Source organism: Rhynchophorus ferrugineus, unplaced genomic scaffold (assembly GCF_030347505.1).
Source record: "Rhynchophorus ferrugineus isolate W39M unplaced genomic scaffold, kcgeb_rfMv2 rfM3, whole genome shotgun sequence".
NCBI lineage: Eukaryota > Metazoa > Arthropoda > Insecta > Coleoptera > Curculionidae > Rhynchophorus > Rhynchophorus ferrugineus.
In genome coordinates, this window is record NW_027472582.1 from 36,234,507 (window position 1) to 36,259,165 (window position 24,659).

The window sequence follows — 24,659 nt, forward strand, 5'->3', positions numbered from 1 at the left end:
TCTATTAGTTTTTACAATTAAATTGAGGTTAGACCATTCAGATAATTTAATTAAATATTACATTTGAATATCAGGCACATTTTAGATATCTTTGATGGTGATTTTTGTTATATAAATGACACGTTCTGTACAAACTTATAATCTATAACTCAATGTAATGACCATTTTATGTTATTCTAATGTGATATTTCTTGAAATCTATATAATAGGATTGGTCATTTTGAATAAGAGGAAAAATATTCCTATTAGATATATCTCCTGAAAACTATGTATTTTAATCCATGTAAAATTTTTTAGAGGCTTTACATATATATAAGAGTTATTGAATAATTAAAAATCAGATGGTATATTATTTGATAGAAAAGTGTATTTAATAACATGCAGCTTGAAATCTCGGCGAAAAAATAAAAAAGAAGTTATTTCTTCTCAATTCAAATTATGGATCCATGATAATACACTTTAAAATGATTTTGGATGACTACAACCTATAAATAGATCAGGAGAATATAATAATATCCGTATATATAGAATATACATTGTTAAATCCATATTGTCATACTAAATCGATAATTGAAACAGAGATGTTCTGAATATGTTAAAAGATGCGAAAATATACTTGTTTCGAAAGGAAAGTGAAAGGATTCGAAAGCATTTTAATGAGATGCTATCGCACACGTCATGTTTATCACCAATTATAACACCGATTCTTTAGAATCATAGCGTATAATTTATATACATAGCATATTTACACTTACGAAGAGGTCGAAGTATGTTTTGCTGTGGAATGCCTAAAAGTTACTCCAATATTATGAATAATAATAGATGATACTTGAGTTTAAAATAAAATTTGTTACTAAAGGACACTTTAAAATAAAAAATATATCTAACATCTATACCTAAATGTAAATGAATATTGTTGCAGTATATAATACATGCAAGTCTCCAACTGTATTTTTATTTTACCTAATAGGCATAGAGCTTCGAAGATGTTTAAATGCTAATATTGTTGGGAATAATGCAAAGAACAAGCGATTAGAGTCATCGGGAGGAAGCTCTGGAATTGGATCTGATCATCCGCCTAGCCCAGAAAGTCCAGAAACACCAGATTCCAGATTCCACACGCTGGAAACCCAAAGTACCAGTGGTAAGTTTCATATTTACAGCTGTTTTTTAATTTAAATTTTGTATATATTAGGTGATGTTTAAGGACACAGACAGGTGTATTAATAATTTGCATAAAACAGGTGTTTTAATACACATGTGTCTGAAGTTTTTTAACCTTATGCAAGCTATATATCTGCTGTTATATTTGTGAACAAAATATTTGTTAATATGAAATTCAATTACGATGTTAAATGTGTTAAAAACACAGTTGTATGTTATTCTACATTAAGTGGCGAATATAGTGGTTGTTAATAAATTACTTGTTTAGCTGTTACTATTTATGTCATACATTTTATGACACAGAAATAAAAAAATTAAACATATTATATTTCCAACTAATGAGCACTACTCTCAAAATATTTAAACTAAGCTTAGTAATAGGACAAAGTACAAAAACAAAATAAAAACTTACATAGGCAATTACAAGGGTATTTGCTAAAATTCATTTATATCTAATATCTGTCTACCATCGGCCTTTCCTCCTACTGATTTGTACGATTCCCATATTTTGCTCTTAGTGCATTGAGTTCAGTCATTCAAATTAACCATTCAATGGAGAAACCAATCTCTAGGACAGCTTCACAATAGCTTTCTCAAAATATTTTACCAGTACCAAAGCATATTGCGACTATATATTGATTTGTAACGATATCAAATGTGTGTGTGTGTATGTGTGTGAGAGAGAGAGAGAGAGAGAGAGAGAGAGAGAGAGAGAGAGAGAGAGAGAGAGAGAGAGAGAGAGAGAGAGAGAGAGAGAGAGAGAGAGAGAGAGAGAGAGTGAAAGAGATGTTGGATCTGCTTAGACAAGGTTATAGAGACAACAACTTAGTTAGTGATCCTAATTGTGTAGTCCACATCTCTTATCAATCTTGTAGGAATTTGATGGAAGATGATTTGCAGAAGACAAGCCGCAAACAATTTATGGGTTAAAATCGAAAAAACTGAATTCAATAGTAGAATTCGAGAGTATCCGAGAGCAGAACGGCTCCTGTGTCGAGACTTGGGAAATAATGTTCATACTTCTACAGAACCAACAGAACTGTATTGATTGAGATAAACATTTTTTAGAAGGCTATGCCGAGTTCATTTAGCAAACGAAATACTTGAAAAGTTTGTTTGTAACTTTGGTAAAAGGAACTCATTGATGATGTTAACAACTGTGGATTTCATCATCAATTCATTTCATTTCATCATTGATCTGAACTGATTTAAATATAGTTTAAAGATATATTGATACTTGGGACTTGTTGAATAAGATTGAAAGTGTGTGAGATTAAAGCTCTTACAATTGTGCATTATATACAATTTAGTATTAAGTCAGGACCGCAGGCTAGATCGGCAAAACCGCTGCCTAAATGATAAAATCTGTAACAACATATAACCGGCATATTGAAGTTGAAAAACGACAAACAACTCAGGTTCAGTATTCCAATAACTAAATGGACAAAAAACTGACTTATAAAACTGTTTACTTAATATTAACTTCTACCTGTCACAGACATAAAAATAAAATGGTAATAAAAATGGTACCTTTATAAAAAATGCAAAATAGTAAGAACTTATTATAACGTTGTTTGCGTAAAATTTAAAATTAAGCGGTTCATTAGCACTCGAGTGATAATTGTTGGCCGTATCTAAAAAGACCATTTGAAGAAAAACACGTTTAATGTTATAACAAACTATTGAGTTCATATAATTTAAACTTTTTCTATAGTGATACAGAGTCATCGATTCTATAGTCACCTTCATTTGATATTGGTGTTTCCGGTATATTTTTTATTTATTCTTTGAAAATTTAAATATATACTCTATTTCATTTATTTTACAGTTTATATAAATAGTCAACGTTTTAGTAGTCAATTGTTTTGTAGTTTTATTTTATTATTTCCGTCTAAAATTTTTACGTTTATATCTTGTAGTTTGTTCGATTTTGTGTAAGCACATCTTTGTCTAAATTGGAAAATAGGGTCAAATTATATTGACTATATCAATAAGTCCATAGAAAGACATATATAGCAAAGACCAAAAGAGAATTGAGATACAATATCACCAACAGCAGCGTATTGATGACAATTTTTGTGGTTACACATTGAGTAACATTTGTTGGACTATTCTTCCCAAAGCGCCGCAAACAGGTTTTCTTATTTTAACTCTTCTGGCCTGTCCAAAATAAATGTAATCTGACCAGCTAGAATGATGGATGGTATGTTCAATAATATATTGATGAATGCCAGTTTGATTTTCAGTTTTAATAAATCACTTAGCACTTGAAGAAAATCTCCATATGTACTTTTTCGTATATCTTAATGAAATTTCACAATACGATATTTAGTATTTTTTTGGATGTAACAGTTACATTTTAGAACATGTGCCTTTTTAGAACGTGTTACCTTATTGATATTTTATAACCGTTAATCTAAGTAGTAAACAATATTAAAATAAAATATGAAAATTAATTATAAAATTACATACTATTTTTATATATGTAATACATTAAATCAAAAATATTATTTTATTTGCGAATTAAGAAGTGATTTTATACTAATAACACTTTCTGATTGCATACCTTACAAGCGAAACCATAACGAAGTATTTTTCTGTTAATATTTTCAACAAATAACAGTGTGTAAAGTGATAGTCACACTTACTTGACATAAATAATATAACAGAAAAGTTTACTAAACTAGCACACCTAGTTTTTCATTGTTAATAAGTATAATCGCAGAAGCTTGAATGGAGCTTGATATCTAATTGTGAAGATTGTTAATATGTTTTTGTTGACTTAAGCAGTTAAAAAGTTATCTTTGCATTTCGCACAGGATTAATGGTTATGTTAAAGTAATATTTCTTCCTAGAATGTAAATAAATTTATTTAATGTATTTAATGTTAATTTAGTGCTTAACTCATAATATTTGTTTACTTTCTTAAATTCTAACTTAAAGTTTTATAGATTTTACATGTTATAGCTGCATTTAATCGTTTGACTAAGTTGCTAAGTTTTATATGCATATCAAATAACGAATATGCATCAATGAAATACTGTTTTAATGTCTTTATGCATGCCCATTATTTTATTAAAAATGTTTTATTTTATAGAGGTATATATATATTTTAAGGCGCTTTAAAAATTTTATAGGCGTCGATTAATTCTTTCAGATATGTATTAATAGTTATTAGGTGCTTGCATATATTCTGATTATTTTTTGTATATGTATGAATCAATATATCATCCATAATTTTTTATTTGTTACCTTATTTCGGGCAACATGCATGTTCGCATTTCTTCAGCATTTTGTGTGTCGGCTAAGCTGTGCTGCATCTATCTGCAGGTAGTCGCTGGTGACTACGCTGGGCCCAGTAGAACTTGCCATTCCAGATGCAACAGTGTAAGTGTTGCAAAGTGTGGGCGGACATTTTCATTCAACACGATTACATTGCTTCTGTTACTCGCTCGTTTGATCTTTATTTGGTTTTAGCAGCTCGTAATATATTACACCTAGATGATCCCAATACATGCACAGCAAAACTTTAAGACCATGAATGTTTCGTTTCAGCTCTTCTGGATGAACCCATGACTGTTTACGTTCTTAGTAAATACAATTTTCATATCAATAGATCCACTTTTATTCAATTAAAGTTGTTGAAACCAAAACCGATTATTGGGTTGTGATGGAGTAACATCAGTATAACGTCTGTAAGTGCTGGATAGGCTTCGGCAGCAGATTTATTCAAATTAAATAATAACATAGTAACAAATTTCGAAAATTCAATTTTAAGTGTTTAATGATTAGTCTCAGTATACGCTAAAAAATTGAATAATGATTTTTGAATAATTGTTATTTTATATAGAGATATTTCAAAACCATCGAATTTAATAATTGGGTTAGATTGTCTAACAGTTGCTTACATATATAGTTATCGCTGATCGAAATACATGAATACATCTAAGACTTATATGATAATTTTAATATAATAATATTAACAAATGCTTTTAATTTTTGTAAAAGTTAATTTTGTACTGTTTTTTCTACTTGTACTTTTGTATTATTGCAAATTCCTTTATTTGTTCTTACTTAAATATTTCTGTACCTTTTTCTCGTTATACTAGAACACTAAATTATTTTAACACTTACTTATAGAATATTGATTAATTAGGATATTCCTTTATTATTAAATATTAAGAATATTATACATACCTACTGGTTTTAGAACGTATTTTGTTTTATTTTGGTTCATAAAGGATTATTTTGTTCGATATCGACATGACAATAGAACCTCACTCATCCTCATGACAAGTGACAGTATCTGAAGGTCTTGGTGCAAGTAATCAGTCGTATAGTATCTGGTCATACCTACAATACTTCGCAGGACCTTGTTCTAGAAAATTTGTATTTTATTTATACTAGATTTCGCAGAACATTTCTATAATTGAATTCCGTATGGACATATAAGTTTCAACACTTGCTGGTATAATAGAAATTTGTTATATATAATATTGATAATTGTGTTTTTTTCCAATTAACCAATACATTTTCCTATATTTTAGTTCCAGCTCTTTCCTTTTTTACATGGTTCTTCCAGCGAAGTCTTGCATCAAGATTCATTCCGAGATAATTAGCGTTGTTGCTATATGGAATGATACTATTGTTTGTTGTTATTGGTGATTGTGCGGTCTTATTATACGTGAACTACACATGCACAGATTTATTTTTGTTTATATTTATTTTCAAGGTTTGGGTACAATTATTTATCTTGACACATTCCTGTCGTAATTTTGGTGTGGCTTCTTCGCTATTGCCTCCGACATTAAGAATCGCCATATCATCAGCTAATGTAGCTATCTTGATATTTTCCATTTGTGGTATATTACATGTGTAGAGTAAGTAAAAAATTGACCCAATTACACTTCCTTGTGGTATACATGCTTTAGCTTCTTTAATTGTAGAGTAGGCTTCTTCTTGATTCACTCTAAACATTCTGGCTGTAATGTGGGATTTTAATAGTTCAATGCGTTCTTTCGGTAATATTTTTATAGTTTATGAAGAAGATTGTATATGCCATATATTTTCGAACATTACATATCAGTATCATATTATATCTAAGAATATAGCTGAAAATAACTTTTACCATCATAGACCTTCCCGATTATATCTAATATTTTATGCACCTGGTCTATTGCTGAACGATTGTTAATAAACTCAAACGTGTATTTAAGTATTACGTATTTTCTCTGTCTCTATAACTTGGAAATGTTAACATAATATTGAGCGAAACTGAAACAACGCCTGAGAAACTTTTTAATATATTTGTCAATATAGTTGTAGTAAAATTTGTTATTCATGTGGATGCTGACATATTTTAACAATTTTTAGATTGTGTATTCATTTTAATAATTTTAATCAAGAAATACACTAGTATTTATTTGGATTACTTTACCCATTATTACAATTGTACGATTTAAGAAGAATCGACTAATTTTCTTCATTAATATGAAATTCTTCATACCGACCGTTATTTCTTTTCTTCTATAGGTATAGTTTCCTGTATTTTGGTGGAATCTATACAATTGTATTTGTCTACCGAACCGAACTAGATACTAACCAGTGTGAAAATTATCTCAAAAAAATTTGGAGTTTGAATAGTTTGTTTTCTGGTGTTATTGCTTAATAGATTTTACATTTTATTCTGTAAACCCGTACCTCATGTGATGTTTTCATAGCAAAGCCAGACTATAGAACTAAATTTACTGGAATTTTTTTGTATGAAATAAATTTTAAATCTTTGCAGTTTATTTTTAGTTCCAATTATCTGGCCATCTTTAACATAAGATAATCTTTAATGTAAACCTTGTTTGAGTTTGAATCTGATAACTAAAATATATTCATACAAGTTTTATGATGAATGTAATTTAATCAATGAAAACACATTATTTGCGAGCGCCTATTTCACGGTTACGGATTATAATAATGCCCGCAGCGTTCCACGTATATAAACCGAAACCAATTATAAGTAACTTTCTTTGATTTTATGCCAACGAGTCAGGCCGGTACGTACGTTCAAAGCGAGCGTCGCTGTAGCTCGGACAATCCTTAATGTCAACGGTCAGCTTCGTAGAAAAATTACGCGTTAACTCGCGTTTTGGCCAACGAGGTGTGCCCCGTTCAGCCTCACAAAAGCGCCTCTAGCGGTGAAACTCGGTATTAGTAGACGTATTAATCGTTCGGACGAGATGTCGGGAATCTGCGTGAACTTGAATCGAACACAAATCGTTTCAGTACGTTCTGCCCGTATTTTTATGACATATCGGGGTCGTTCAACCCGTTTTATGCATTCATTGAACGAATCGAACGTATCGTAGGCCGTTTTCGATTTATGTAGAGCAATAATAATGGTAGAGTTGAGAGAGTAACTTCAATTTTCAATAATATCATAGAATTTGTTATTTTGTATGCACTAAATGCATTATAAATTACCACTGGTTACGTAGCAAGGAATTGTAATTTAATAAATATTCTATATACTTTGTTTTGTTGATTATACTAGGCTATTCTATTGTAAGTGGGACTCTAGATTAAGTTAATTATAACGTATATTATAATGGTTAGGTCCTAATAATATTGAATACATAAATAGCGCCGCAAACTGTAAGTCGTTTAAAAAAGGAAATCTTGAAGATATTATAAATAATATTTTATAATATCTTATATATTTATACTTCCAATACCAGTTTTTATGACATTTGTCATATTTAACAGTGATCGCTTAATACTTAACAGTAATTAAATTGGTTTCACTGTTTTTTATTTAATTTTGTAATTGTAATTGTTTATGAAAATTAAAATTACTACAAAAAGGTTTTATTCTAATAATTTTCTAAATTTAATCAGATAGATTTGGTGTAGGAAAGGTAAATCTACTACAAATTATTTTGCATACTGATGATGTAGCAGTAAAAGAAGTAGATAAACCGCATTAACTGCTTGTTTTACTGCTAAGAACGCTAAAAGTTTGAATGTTTGCGATTGTGATAGACAAGAGTGTACAATCTGTCATTTTGTTTGCACTCCAAGTCCATGATGTAAATGGTGGGGCAAAAGTTCCGCCACCATATTGATTGCACACCATCTTGGTTAAGTGACGTTTAGCTCAGTTTTGCTTTAACCATTGTGTTGTGTAGACGTCCAAATTTTATTATGGATAAATATACGCCACAAGAACGAGCAGAAATAGTGACCATATTTATTGAAAACAATCAGTACGGTACGACAGCAGCCAGGCCCCGTTGTGGAAGACAACGGACGTCTAGTAACGCTGAAAATGTGGCGCAATAATATTGCAGAGTCTCCAGAAACATCAATTCGGAGACGTGGTTCCCAGTTACCCATGTCTGCACGTAGTTTAAGGCGAATTTTGAAAATTGATTTGAAAATGTTTCCGTACAAAATTCAATTGGTCCAAAAATTGCTACCAAGATATTCTGATCAACGAGCTGGGTAGAGTAATGTAATCCTAAGGCTGTCTGGTGAAATTGAGGATTTTTCGCCTGATTTGATAATGGGCGATGAAGCTCATTTTCTTCTCAGTGGCTACGTCAATAAACAGAACAGTCGGTTCTGGGGAACACAGGATCTCAATTAATTCATGAAACATCTTTGCATCCATTAAAAACTGCTGTGTGGTATGGTATTCATGTTGGAAACATCATTGGTCCTTAGTTTTTTGAAAAGGACCAAGGCAGTTACTGTTACAGCTGAGCGGTATCAAGGAATGATTCGAAATTTTCTTGTGCCTGAAATGGAAGAGCAAGGACTAGAGGACATGTAGTTTCAGCAAGATGGCGCCACAGCACACACAGCTCGTTCAATAATTCAATTATTGAATGACGGTTTTCCACGAAGACTAATTTTGCGAAGTGGCGGTTTAGCATAGCCAGCCAGATCTCTGGATTTAACAGCACCAAACTTTTTCTTATGGGATTTTTTAAATCAAAAGTGTATGTGAATAAGCCCCAGACTATTCAACATCTTAAAGACAATATTCGTCACGAAATTGAAGAAATTCAGCCTCAGATATTGCAGGATGTCATAATACCTTAAAAAGAGCCGAAAGTTGCATAGCGAATCGCGGTCACCACGTAGCTGATATAATTTCTCAGTCATAACGAAAAAAAAAATGTAAAGACCGAATATACTTCTTATGAAAACCAAACTACTTATTTTTTCTTTGAGCAAAATTATAGGCAATGAAAGTAGTAGCGGGACTTTTGACCCACATTGTATAAGAGACTCAGAGATTATTTTTATGCTTGTTACTAACTGGCAATATAAATAATTCACAACTTGGTAAAAATAGTAGTTAATACTATAGGATGGTCTTTCTATTGCAATACTGGCGGATTCAAATCCAGTAAAGACATGTATGTTATGTACTTTATATTTGTGAATGTTTGTATTACTGATGGTTCATAATAAGAGTGCAAAATTTAATAATGAAAATCACGATAGTAAGCAGGTTGGATAAGATCAAATGGCTTCTGGGTTGGTCTCTAAGTTCACTGGTCAGTCGGTTGGTTTAATGCCGAGGACTGTGGCTTTGGGGCTCAAGCCGTAGCTTCAATTAGTAAAAAATCCGATTTCTCCGTCAATTATGGACCAAATTGCAAAATTATTTTTTTAATCGAAAGGGTGCACTTCCGAGGTGGAACTAAGTCAGGATATGATGGGAGAAAGGGGGGAATCAAGAGAAACGCTTAAATTTTAAAGGCACGTACAAAGTTTTCACTTATTTTTTTTTATCTAAAATAATCAGATAATGTTATCGTTGAGCTAATGCGGCGGAAAAAACGGAAATTGTTTAGTGCAATAGCTATTGAGTTTGCTTTTTAAGCACTGACCTCGTAGAAATATTGCGGACCACTGCTTTTATGGTGTAATGGATTAAAGCGTTTAGCTTCCAAGCGGAGGTCGCGGGTTCGATTCTCGGCGCGGAAAATAATTTTTTGTTGTTCTAGTTTAGTTAGAACATTTGTAAAATCGCTTAGGTTAGGCTAGTTTTCCTAACAAACTGCAGTAAATCTTTGTATAGGTGTGGTGATTTGTAGTTTATTATTTGTACAACTATCAATAATCAAGAAAATTATTAGTTTCTTATCAATTGTTTTTTGATTTCGATAAAAAGGCATATGTGTTTAATGCCCCAAAGAATATCAAACCGTCAACTGTTGATTTCGTAAATTTGGCTCTTACTATTATTGATTTTATATTGATTATAGATCCTAATCTTTTACATGTGGTTTTCATTATTTCAATATAGTAAACTGTATTCTGAGCGAGGCTCATGTAATATTTACAAGTGTTCACAAGAGCATAAAATGAAAAACTACAAAAACCAGGTTCAACTACAATGAAAAGAAACTTTGGCTGTCCGGTGCGTTGAAAGTATGCGTAGCAGGCAAGAAAACTGAGATTAATTAGTACTCGCAAAATAATTAGATTGGAATGGGCTAATAGACATAAAACTGGGAAAATATCTAAATCGTCAATATCATTTCTGAATTTCCTAGAGCAAAACCAAAGAGGCACAATCGCCAAACCTCTCTTCTATCAAAGTGGTATGTGATGATCATGACAGAAAAGTGAACAATCGATACCCATCAAAAGGCTAATCTAAATGCTTGTGCATACGAAGACAATATTCGGAGCTTACATTAAGAAATAGGCCCATTAAAATAGGTTTTGAAAGTATAGCAGAAAGTATATATAATTATTTGAGTGGGAAGAAAATTTAACGAATGTTTAACAATTAAATCTTTTAACATTTTGATGTTTTGAGCATAAAGTATATCGCATACAGTGAATTACCTTGTGTTTTTAACAATTTCAAATATTTTCGAAAAGTAATATATAAGATAGGACAAAAGTCCCGCTACCATTTTGATTGCGCACCATCTTGATTATGCGACGTTTAGCTCAGTTTCGCATTAGCCAATGTGTTCTGTAGACGTTCAAATTTTATCATGGACAAATATACGCCACAAGAACGAATTAAAATGGTGACAATATCTAATAATAATAATAGTTCCATTATAGTCACTCAGCGGAAATTGCGTCAATGGTAGCGGGATATTTGCCACACGTTATAGTTTAAATTATTGTAGATTTGGAAGAATTAGGGAATTTAGGTATCTTCTTAGGAATTTGGAAGATATTCGACAATTTAATATTCTTTGTTATTCGGCTTCAGTCAAACCTATTTTCAAATACGCTATATTTTAATTACCACACCAATTGCATCTAATCCCTAGTATTCCTAGAAATCAATTTTGTACACTAATTTTGCGTATTAAATTATGCAATATGGAAGGTCTCAAATTTTATAAACAGGCATTTTTTCGGCACCATATGCGTAAATACGGATTATTACAGAAAATTATATATGTTTTAAAGGACATATGCAATCCATCACTGTATTTTATTGTATGTGTCTTTTGAATTAAGTATATATAAATGATATTTAATTAATGTATTACAACGTTATTCTAAAACATATTCCTTGTTTCACACTATTACATATCAATAGGAATAAGTTTATTGACCAGAAACGATATATATTTAAATACAATCTAATTTAATTAATTCGCAAAGCCTGAGAAATTTTATCAGTTAGTGAATCGACCAGTTCAATATAACTTTCATATCCGTGCATTATATTAATAGGAAAATGAAATGGCGCTAATGATGAGAAAATTAATGGTTTGATTGCGGTATATCACTATATTCAGCTTATAAGCTTGTAATGAGATTGGGCAAAAAATTCGAAGGTGTCGAAATTTATTAATGTATTAGAATGAGTCTACTTTCACAAAATGGCCTGTGATGAAACTTGATACCTTGTAGGAAATAATTGATGAAAGAAGATTAACTATATTTCAGATTTCTAGAAAAAATATATTATATAATGTTTGCATTACGTACATGTCTGAGAAGATTATGCATTTAATTAGTTTTTTTAATAACATCTTTTATTATGTACGCTTAGTACAAGCCTAATTATAAATTAATTTATTACTACTTGTCATTTGCACTTGCATCAATTATTCACAAGAAAACGAGTGCGAGGTGAATACGTCACTATATACAGGTTGTTATAGCTAAATCTTGAATAATTTCGTGTATCCATTTAAATTTGAGGTGATCGATCATCGTTGGTTACAGAGCAATAAGCATTGAGATTTAGTTAAAGAACTCTATTTTGGCAGCGCTGAACTACTGGATGCGTTAGTGGAAGTTAGTTAATATGAGGTATGTTTCTACATCCTAAATTTAAATATGCTCAATAAGTCAAGTTGGGTGTACTTTGAATCAGTACAATTTTCATTTAGGATCTCTATAGCTTATCTTCTATACCTTATAGACAGAGTTATATTCTCGTCATTCAAAGTATTGTTTCCTTTGTTGTTGGAATATCGGCATTGCAGAGCAGATATAGGTGTGGTCCGAAGATACAAGAATTCCCTTCACTTTAGGTCGACTACCTTATATCTAGGAAGGTTTTATAACTGGCAATTAAATTTTTACCGTAATAAAATACAAAATATTTTTGACGGAATTTTTAGAGGTCTGTTTTTATAATAAAAAACTCTTGGTTTTATAAAGGTTGGAATTGAACTAATTGTCAGTCATATATTGCCAATTCTCATGAGCACATAGTTACATTTATTATTTGTCAATGGGTAGGCATTACAAATTATCAAGGATTAAAATCCTATAAGATGCAAATCAGTAGTCGATATTTGTAGTTCGAAGGTTAGAGGTCGGTGATTAAAAAAATCCGGAAATTATTCTATGTGACTGAATTTCAAACAAATGGCAAAGAAAAATTATGTTATTGCCTGTCAATTATTATGAGTCAATATATTTATTTTATATATTTTTTAAATATGTATTATATTTAACATATTTATTAATTTAACTAACAATGCTGCGCTATTAGTTATAGCACCAGAGTACAGTCCCTAATTCTTAGTGTTGTCTTAGATGCACTTCAATTACCTCATATGCCACACTTGTATCCAATATTACTGACTAAAACAGTATAAACTATAATTCCTAAATGGTATCGCTATATCAGGAATATGCTAAACATTTTAGATGGCCTTTTTAAAATAAAAGTCAATAACATTCTCCAATTTTGTAATAAATTTCAGAATTGCAATATCTCGCTGATCAGCAAGCTGATGTCACTCATCATTAACATGTTAAATTATTTGAAACTAGGAAATCGCTAAGGTTGATTTATTTCTGTATATATCTGCAATCTGACACAATAATATATATCATAAATAATCAATTATTTTGTTTTTTGTTCTAAATTATGTTTTCACTGTCATATGATTAAGTGAAAATAGTTATTGTAAATAAATAAGTCGTTGAAATAATAAATAATACAAAACTGATTGTTAAACTGTTAGCACAAGAACAAAATCGCTGCTTTATATTGAGGTTAAAATCGTTAAAGATAACCCATGCGTGTATTTATTAAGTTAAAATAATACTTGAATAAGTTCATTACTACTATATTATTCTGTCGTTATTGACACATAAAGTTTTTTATGTATGTGTGAATAATGCTAAAAAGTTTCCCACATGAAATTAACATACTTGGCCTATGCCAACCTTGATGTATTTTAAAATTCAATATTGTTTTTATAATAGCATATCAAATCGACCATTGAAAGGAGTGTTCATTGACGTTTTACAAGATTAAAAATAAAGCATAATAAATTCAGAATTCAATGTTAACGAAAAGCGCTGCAGGTAATGATAGGAGAACAAAGTAAACCAACACATACAAAATCTCCATAAGAGAAAGTTTACGGATATTCCGCTAGATTATCGAAAACATCTTTGTGTTCGTCTTTCTAGCTTTTGACATCTTACCAAATAACTTGTAATTTATTTAGCACTGAAATCTTGTCGATTGTCTCCGAGGCAGAAGGAAGATATAATATTTTTTGTTGAATTGCGTAACTCGATGCCTAACAGCTTTCTTGTTTGTGGTCATTCGCAATGTGACGCTTATAAATCTGCGATGGCGTCGAATTGTTATGACATTTTATGCAAATAATAACATACCTAATTAGTAAGCTAAATTTCAACACGGTTTGTACGACCATCAATGCTTTTTATTAGTGTGAACAACTTTTGAAAGACTTTATTACAGCAAATAGAGTAATCCCTCGTAATCCTATTTCAGGTTTAACGCAGCTAAGAATCGATTAACTCTCTTGTTTTGTTATAATGCCTCAGGTGAATTTATAGTGAAGCCAATACTTACAAATGATTAAATCCACGGCCCTTCAAAAATAAAAATAAAGACTGTCTGCCTGTGTTTTGGGGAGCAGATCCTAATGCTTGGGTTACGATGATGCTATTTACAGACATATTTACTAATTGCTTTGTGTCGAGTGTTAATAAGTATTTGGACTCAACGTCACTACCATTTTAGATATATTTTTGCTTATTTACAATACGCCCGGAGATCCAGAGACCTTAAATTTAACTTCACTTCTGCAATTACTAGATCAGGGTAAAATAGCAGTATTTCAACGATTATCCAAGGCGCACTCTCAGTCGCATCTTACAATGCATGGAAGCAGATCCTTCGTTGAGTGTTATCAAAAATTGGAGACTGTTTAACAATGCTCATTGCATAACCATTATTAAGGATGCAGTGGGCGACTTAAGATCATCAACTATAAATGTATGTTGGAAAAAGTTATGGGCGTAAGTTGTTATCGATATCTTAGCATTGCCGGACAAAGGAGCGGAAGTCACTAACATTTTACAAGTTATGCATCAAATACATGTAGAAGGGTTTAAAGATCTTCAGCCAACATAATTTGAAGAACTTTTAGCCTCTAATGACAATGAACTCACTCACAGAAGAGGAACTCGTTGAAATTTTGGAAAAAATTATAAATAATTAATGAATTAATGAAGATGATACTTTTCAAAAATTGACTGGAAAATCAACTACGTCTTTAAGTTTAGACAAAGTAAATAAGATAATAAAAGATCTTGTTATCTGCTCAACAACTGCAGGAATTATATTGTATTGGGTGTTTTACTTGAATGTAGTTTAATAATGGTATAGAGGGTTTACTACATCCGTATAAAGAAGCGCAGAAAGTCGCCGATAAAATATAAAACAAATATTTTGGTTGTTAAAAAAATAAATAGCCAACACTCGTTTCATTAAAATAATGTGTATTATTACATTTGAATTTTCTAACTGAATATAACTTTGTGACTTGCGTATTATAGGTGTTTTTGGCGATTTTATATTTTTATCAGCATTTTAGTTGCTATAAGTGAATTTTATATTTACGTACATTTGTACATAAATGTTTCTTCACTAACAAATAGACAAATAAATTCTACTCTAAATCTATCAAAATTACATATTTTTCTCCTTTTAATCCGTACATGTATTTAAACCGCGGTTTTACCAACCGCTACTATATTATCGGAACGTAACCCTCGCGGATTACGAGGGATTACTGTATTTCAAAGATCACCGGACGATTACTGTGCCATATGTCATAGTAAAATACATCATCATCCTCAACTAAAATATTATTGACTTTAGTGAGATGTCTGCGTCTAAATCTCCCCGTGTTAATCGACAATTCGATATTCATTCTGAAAATAAAACGAACGAAGCGCCATCTCTTGTCAATAAAATCAACAGTATTAAAATTTATGGAGATGCTGAAGATTCACTAGTAATAATCATCATTTTTGTCCGATAACTTGAGCATGAGTAATCTTTACCCCAAAATTAATATTACCTCTATTCATAATTAATCAAAAACACCTGCATTTTAATTATTCAGGTTATAATTTGTCAACATGCAATTAAAGCAGTTTAAAACAAAGTAATATGATCTTGGCTTCTTAATGGAATATTAGTCTTCGAATACTTCAAAAATGGAAATAATTTCAAAAGTTAAGATAGCAGCAGCTGCATATAAAGAGAAAAAAAAGTTTTAAGTGAAATTTTCTATGCAACAGTAATATAAAAAGTATGTAACATAGCTTTTAATAGCTTTCCTGTGTACTGATATTGCCCAAATATTCTGTTTAAATGTCTTTAAAATCATCGTTTCGTGCAATGTCGTGCTTTGTAGTTTGAATTCAAAAAAAATATTGAAGTAGTATTGATATTTATATCGATTAAAACATTAATATAATTAAACTATTTCATTTTAACGAAAAATGAAGTAGCGACTTATTAAATGGACAATACCGACGATAGTGCTGATTTTTTTAAAAATCTATTTTAAAGTCTTCTTTTACCAACTAGTGGTTTATTTGGACTGGACCTACAGTTTAACGTGGGATCCGAACCATATATATATCCGTACTATAACAAACCGATGGCTATATATAATGTGTATATATATTTTATATAATATGATTTAATGTGACTGTAAACTTACTAGCTTAAAATTTGGTACCTAATTTGGAGTTGCTGATTTAATATAGATCGTTAAATCCCCGTTTCTGAATTTTATTAACACGCATTAATAGTTTGTTGTGCTATAAAACAACTACTGCATACTTTAATATACAGAAATAAAATTAAGTATTAATTATTTGTTAATAATTACAATATTTTATGAGCTATTCTTAAGTATTATTTTTCAAGTAAAACATATAAACCAAATACAAAAACGTTAAATTTTAAAGAAAATCTTGATGCTCATAGCAAGAGAACATCTTAGGATTATTTTAAATTTGATTTGCGGATGAGTCTGAATAATAAAATAAAGACTGAGGATTGAGGCTAACTATTCTTACATTATTCACAACATTTTTTAACCGCCTTGGTTAGTTTTGTTATACTACACTTAATATTATTATGTTCAATATAAAGAAATGACTAATGAATACAGAAATACCTTAAATAGTTAAACCTCAATTTTTTCAGTGGGGCAGATCTTATTTATTGCCATTAAATATCCTAGATTATAATATTAAAATCCATCTTATCTAAAGCTATTGTTTGTTCGACTGTTAAAAAATAATATGTTTCAAAATAGTGGGACATACTGATTTTTGATTTTTTTTATTTTACTTTCAGGATATATTATTATTTAAATCATAAACTACACTGACACAGTCCTAATATAGCTATATCTTTTAAAGCAAAGAAAATATATGGATTTTACCTTCACATTTATATACTTACCAACTGAAACGAAATAATTCTGTTTACGTATATTTTTTATAATCAGTGTTGTTAAATTTATTAAAAACTGTGAAATGTGGCGCTTGAAAGCTGCTATATGCAAATTATAGCCATCGGTTTGTTCGGTAAATTATTTATTATTCAAGTCCAATTATTAAAAGAAATCAATGTAATAAAAAAATCGTAAAAATATACATATTTTCTACCTATCTACATCATTTATAAGTTTGTCATCTGTTAGCTTATTATTGACATGCACGTTTAAATATTGGTATTATTTCCTTCTTTAGCACTGAACAAATTTGTATCATAAACTGTTTCATTCTTAAATGATTTGATGAAATAAAAATTATATAGGTACGGGAACAATAGCCATTAAGTATGTACTCTGGAATGATGGTATAACATAACATCGAATTCTTTGTGTAATAGAGTCCTAATAAAATTAACAATATTTTGTAATGCAGGATTAAGGAATTGAATTAATAACTATATCCGTAACCAATCAGAAGTTTGGTTATACCTTTATGTCATTCAATTTATTTGGCACATGTTGCTTCTAATACTTCTAAATACTACTTAATCCAGTTTATGATTTTATTCCTGGCGAAAAACCAAAAATCTTTATGGATTCTTAGATAATCTCAAAGGAAAAGGATTCCTTTAATCGCGAAATCGATATTATTATAAAATAAAATATTATTTATAAACAAATCAATGCAATATAATCTGATATTGTAATTTATTACAAGAATTAATATTAAATTTATCATTAAATACATATAAATAATTATATAATATATAGAGCTAATTATATAATGTATACACTTATTTATATTAATATATTTAGTTAATTTATTAATACAAAATTAATGTTTTAAGAATTGTATATTCATTGCTAGATCTGAGATTCAGCAAGGAAAATAAATTGTACGCAATTTTTGAAGCACTACATGAGCTGAAAACTTGAAATTACGAGTTACGTTTTGTTTCTATTTTTGTATACAAATATAAGCCAATAGGTGAATGTAGTACAATGTAATATTGTGTCTACCGTTATAACCCTATTGTGGAATATTACATTTATTCAGTATTTCCTACGTTTAACAAATAGTGAATAACAAGACAGAAACTAGAATAATACGTGATTTGTTTTAAAATTTTATATTACCGGTTTTCGTAACACATTTTGCTAAAAAACAACGAATTTCTATGTTGGATATTTTTTTTCTGTAAATCGGGTCCTTTTCTCAATTTTTGTAACCAGTTGGTTCAAAAGATAGCAAACATAATTCGAATTCGATGGTTTAACAGTTTAAGGTATTCTACGGATAACATCTCTTTTATATCCTAAAGTATTTGACTTTAAAATTAAACATTTTGGTTTACTTTTGAAGTCAGACACGCTTCGTAAACAAAGAGCCGAGTTTCAACTCTTATTTTGATTGGGAATTATAGTGATAGACCTAAATCTTATTCAAAATGATAAAATGACGCAAAAAAATAATCTTAGTGCTCTTATTTCAAATATATACAATACATGTAGCTACAATTTATAATATTGTTGTTATATTATAATGTGTTCTATATACACATATAGATACAATACCAAGATTAAAATTATATAATTAAATTTTTTGCAGTCAAAGAAATATACAAAGTCACTTCAGTAGAAACTCATGTCCAAATTATAGATCCAACTTTCTTTTTTGATATTCGGTTAAAGTATGATTTGTTGTTACTATTCTTCATTTCCGGAATTCACATATTCGGCTGTCTCGAAGTCGCCATTTCTACATTATATTTTTTCAGTGTTAAGTTCGGAGACGATTAAGCCCATTTATTTATAGACAGTTCCATTCCCATTACTGCGTGACTGGAATCAAGCACAAGACTTTTGATACCAATCCTTGAGCTAGTTATTTTCAATTTTAAACTAAGATGTTATTGCAATAGTTCTTTGGAAAACTTATTATTATGATTACGATTATTACTTTCTTGGTTCTGATCTGAGACCTGGTAGCTCTCTTAATATCTTTATTAATTTAAAGCCTAGAAGCGATGCTAGTGTAGCGACCTTGAGGCATGTCGAATTTTACAGCGTGGAATAACGGTATACAAAATACCCAGAAATATAGAAATATAATCCCAGATATTGAATACGGGCGAGATGCCAGTAGCGCCAATTAGTATACAATAACGAATATCTGGCAACCCCGAGACGTTTATCCAGCGCTCAGTTCAGACGTGCCACCATTAACTGCTCAAGCTTCGTCTATAGGTAAATCCAGCGGCGATCCTTTTTATCTATTTGTATTTTCTACATTTTATATAACTTTAATAAAATAACGGTGACATCATGTAACTATTACTGTTTAATTTCGTTTTACCTCCATATACCGAGGCATATAATAAAACCCTAAATTAAACTGTATGTTGTAGTCTTTACACTACAGCTTGTTCCAGCAAGCAACGACCCGCGAACAATGGCAGATATATCTTTTTCCAGAAATAGTAGAAACCCCCCAGTGGTCAAGAAAATAGGATGGCCCTTCTACAGCTGATATTTTAATTAATGTGGATGATATTTTTATATTTTGTACTGTATGACCATTTTTATAAGTATTTCATTTAATATTCCTAGTATTCAACCAAATATGCCCAACGGGCAATAAGTATCTGATGCCTGTTTATATATGTTACCTGTTTATATGCTTGTTAATCAGGCCGGATAAAGTAAAGGTTTTAAGAATTTTAGTGACATCGCGCATATTTAGCTATTAACGAGTGCGTTGGGGTGCTCTGATACTTTACACGGCTATTTTGGATTACAATATTTAGAATATCTGATAACCGATTCAGCCATCATGTGGAATAAGAGCTTTGCCGAAAATAACGTACTAGGATGGAATATTGTTGGAGCATATTGTTAATTAATAATACTAAAACTCAAATGTCTGAAAACTCAAAAAACAATATAATTTAAACTGAAATGCAAATCATAGGATTATATTTCTTAAAAATAAATGAACATTTAAATATATTAAATAACACTATAATTGTCCTATTGGGGTTTCTAAAAAATTTATTAGATGCTTTTCGGTACAGTATGGAATTCGGGATATTTATCTGAGATCACATGTTTTCATCAATCTTCAGCTTATGAATGAGTCCAGAAATCGCTGTAATACTGGATCGTTTTGAAGGATATTTAATTTTATCACCATCTGTTTTTAAAAAGAGGACTGAACGGAATCGTTCAATACTATGGACTCATTAAATTATATTAAACAAAAGTTAATTTAAATTAAACTTAATTTCATATCTAATAAGATACATTTCCATAATTTTATACTTTATTTTAAATTTGTCATAAAAACCAGAAAAATATTTGCATTGGGCGGATACCGTATAGCGAAAAATAACTCCTTAGCACAGATTTAGGTGATTTTCTACATTACCGTCTAATAATGGAATTTCTCATTTTATAGCAGTAGAAGTAACAAGGATCGTCTAACTTGACAAGTTATATTTTTGTAAAAAATTTATGTGTGGTATTTAAATATTTATGGTGTGGTGTTCCCATTTTGTAATGGACAATATAATAGAAACGTTTCTATTTTTAGTTTGTCGATGTAGTACGTTGTAAAATAAAACTAATCTGTGTATAAACATTTTTATTTCCATGTAGTAATCTATAACTACCTCCATCCTTTCACTTTTTACATTAATATATAGTTAACATACTGCAGCGTGTCTACAGATACATTAAAAACGCACTTTGAATATATTAATTTATTTACAAATAATTCATAAGATACAATGCAGACATGTTCATATTTTTTATGTATTGAAATACAAACTATATAATATTTATATATTTAATTATGTTTAACTTTATTTAATATAACTTATTTTTTTATATATATTTTAGAGTCTCTTTTTTGTTACCAACTAGGGTTTATCTGGACTAGATCTACTGTTTAATATAGACTCCGAACCACGGTCCTCGACATTGAGCCTACCTACTAGCGAGTGACCAACTTGGAGATGATCCTAGAAGACTAACCTATCCTATCCTGACCTACTCGCGTGATTGCGTTGGTTAATCTTTGTCGGATTTTGAACTCATCATCTTACTTATTATTTTTCCCTTTAAAGTAATTGCCCTTGAATACAGTGCGTTTCTGCCAGCATGTTTTCCGCAACCTAGTAGCCAGAGGTTTAACAGAGGATAATATTAATTTTAATATCAATTTATGTTGATTTATTTACTTATCGTTTTTATATTACAATACTTTATACTTAATAGTTTGAAATAATTTATTGTGTCCTTATTTTTTTGAAATTGAATTACGTAACGCAAGGCAAATTACTAAATGCAATCGTGCCTAATAGTTCAATAAATGCAGCGAAGAGATCTTAATTCGCCCATTCGAACTTTATAATTTGGACCAACCTTAGCAAGTATTTGATACATCATTCTGTAAAAGCGAAAAGGTTTGCATAATATGCTTGTTACTATTTATTACCAAAAAATATGTGATTCCATTTAGATGTAGTTGAAGAGAATATTGAACTTCAATGTAGTGATCTTGTTTTATTTTTTTACTAGTGTATTACATGTCTTTTTATGTCATATATATGCAGTATTACTTTGGGCTATGTATCGAAAAAATCATAAGCTGATACTTTATATGTATGATTGTTATTTAATTACCTAAATTAATTACCTAAGTATCTAATTACATTACAGATTAAATTACCTACATAAATATTTATTTAATTTAAATATCATATATCTTTTATAACTATTTCGCTTATAGTAAAACTATTAAAAGATATTTTCTGCAAAGTTAATGTACGTGGTTTTGATAGAAATATGACGTCGAACTTTCTAACGTATGAGAGGAGTAGTTTCACACCTCAGTAGTTAATTCTGGAATCTTTTGTTGCCTGTTTCACTTTTGATCTTATATACTCAAAAGTGTATATTACATACATTGTTACGAGTAGAAGCATATTTTTTTAAATATCCAGAATTATTTGTGCATATTTGTATAAACGATTTTGATATTACTCATGTTAAAAATAGATGTTACATAACTATGTTAAGATATACTTTATTTTTACATTCTTTATATTCTTTATATAATTAACTTCTGTAACTTCATATTCTTTTATTCTGATATTGAGAGTTACTGTAGCAATAGCATATTGGGCTTCTTTAATTAATTAAAGCTGTTCTCTCAAAATAAACAAACAATGGTCGGTATAAATTGCTTATATAAACTATACCAATACGGAAGGTGTGCTGTCGTGTATACCAATATTTATTATATGATAATTTGTTTCCTGGGTCACTAAACTTAATATTAACTCAGTTACTTAATTCGGTATACTTGATGACCACAAATAAAGTGTTAACGAAATGAAAACATTGTTTAAGTAAAACATTTTCGAAACAAAAAACGGTACATTGCATTTTCGTGTAAAGCTCGTCATATCGAACTGTTCTTTTTGGCTGTTCGCGTTTGTCCTATTTTTATTTTTATTGTTCTTAAAAGGATTATTAGCCATCTCGTACCATTGTTAACTGTAAACAATAATGCAGGAATTAGGATGCGTAAATAAATAATACTATTGTTGTTCCATGTTTGTAATACGGGTCTTTATTTTAATTCGAAATTATTCAGCATTATTGGCTGAGACATTTTAAATTGACAATCGTACGTGGCAGGTTTGATAACTAATTCGTGTCTAGCCGTTTGTCGGAAATAATTCTAAATATCTTTGTACTGCTACCAGATTATGAAAATATTATTCTACATTTTGCAAAATGTTATCATTCATATGATTGTATTTGTTAAATATTATCTCGAAATTAGTTACATATTTTTTTATGTTTTAACATATAGAAAACTGAGAATATTGTATATGAATATTTTTTCGATCCACGTTAGAATATCAAGAAGATCGATACACGTTTGTGTTGTTTGCCTAGAATTTTTCATATATGCGAAATAATTAATGCATTTAGTTTATCTTGAAAGATATCTTCTGAGTCTCCGCTGTATTAGGTGCTTATATGCATTCCCATAATTTTTTCATGTTGAAAAGATTTTTATTGAAAAAAATTGACATAATATATATTAATCAATTTATTTTTTAATTATTTTCAGCTTTTTCAATTTTTTTTCGGTAACATGGCGATAACCTGTAGAAAGAACGATGTTAGTTTGGCAGCGATCGAATCCATATTTGCTATTCCTTGTTATCCATATTTGCTAATCTTTTTTCAGTATATCGAAACCGTGTGCCATACAGTGCATCAGCGATACAGCTATCGATATGAACAAGTAATAATTAGAAGGCATTATGTCTGGTCAGTACATTAGGTGTTGCAGAAACTTCCCTTTTATGTAGTAACTTTGCTTATTTCCCCATGTTTACCTTTGATGTCAATCTGGATAAGTTTCCTGTACTAACCTGTATCTACTTTTCGTAGCCAGTCACAATACATCATAGGAAAAGCTTATTTGTTTTCGTCGCTGAAGAAAAAACTCTGTTCAAAGCTTCCGAAATGATATGCTCTATGAACTCGTGTGGTAGCTTTTTCTCTGCTTTTGGATCTTTTCCATCGTATTTAAATTTCTGAAAAGTTAATATATAATATTAACTGCTAAACTGAAATTTTTTGATGGTTTGTACATAATTTTTCCCCTATAAGCCTTGCAATTCATTAATAACAGTAATTAATGTCGAGAATGTTTCCTAATATATGTGTGATCTCATATATCTATGCAATCAATAATGAATGTATTCCGACTGGCCTAGGTTTCTATTGACAGTTTTAAGATCTTAATGATATATTATTAACAATTTGGGTTTGATATTGATATATTCAAGTAATGTAACATAAAAGATTAATCAAAAATAGCATTATTTTCATTTAGCGCTGAAAAAAATAATGTATACATAGGAGAAGAAATATTTAATAGAAAATAGCTATAAGTTCAAATAGGATAACCAACAGATTTAATCTATTTTTTAGAGTAAAGATTCATCTTTCCATAAAGCTTTATTTAGGGATTCATTGAACGGTTTTGTTACTAATACTTCATATTGAAGGACGTCATTCGAAAATAGAAATCCTGAAATATATTTAGCGGGTTAAATTTATGAACGCTTATAAAGACGATTGTTAATATTATTTACGATAATATTAAAAACGCTGAAG

General features: G+C 30.0%; 1 protein-coding gene across 2 annotated transcripts in view; it reads left to right on the top strand.

Annotated features, from left to right (window-relative positions):
* The window catches only part of LOC143193136 (uncharacterized), a 153,016-nt gene that overhangs the window by 101,967 nt on the left and 26,390 nt on the right, over positions 1 to 24,659 (top strand). For both annotated transcript variants that reach the window (XM_076399118.1, XM_076399120.1), the window contains exon 7: positions 971 to 1,144. In XM_076399118.1, coding sequence (XP_076255233.1) covers positions 971 to 1,144 — 174 coding nt within the window. The remainder of the gene's footprint in view (positions 1 to 970; positions 1,145 to 24,659) is intronic.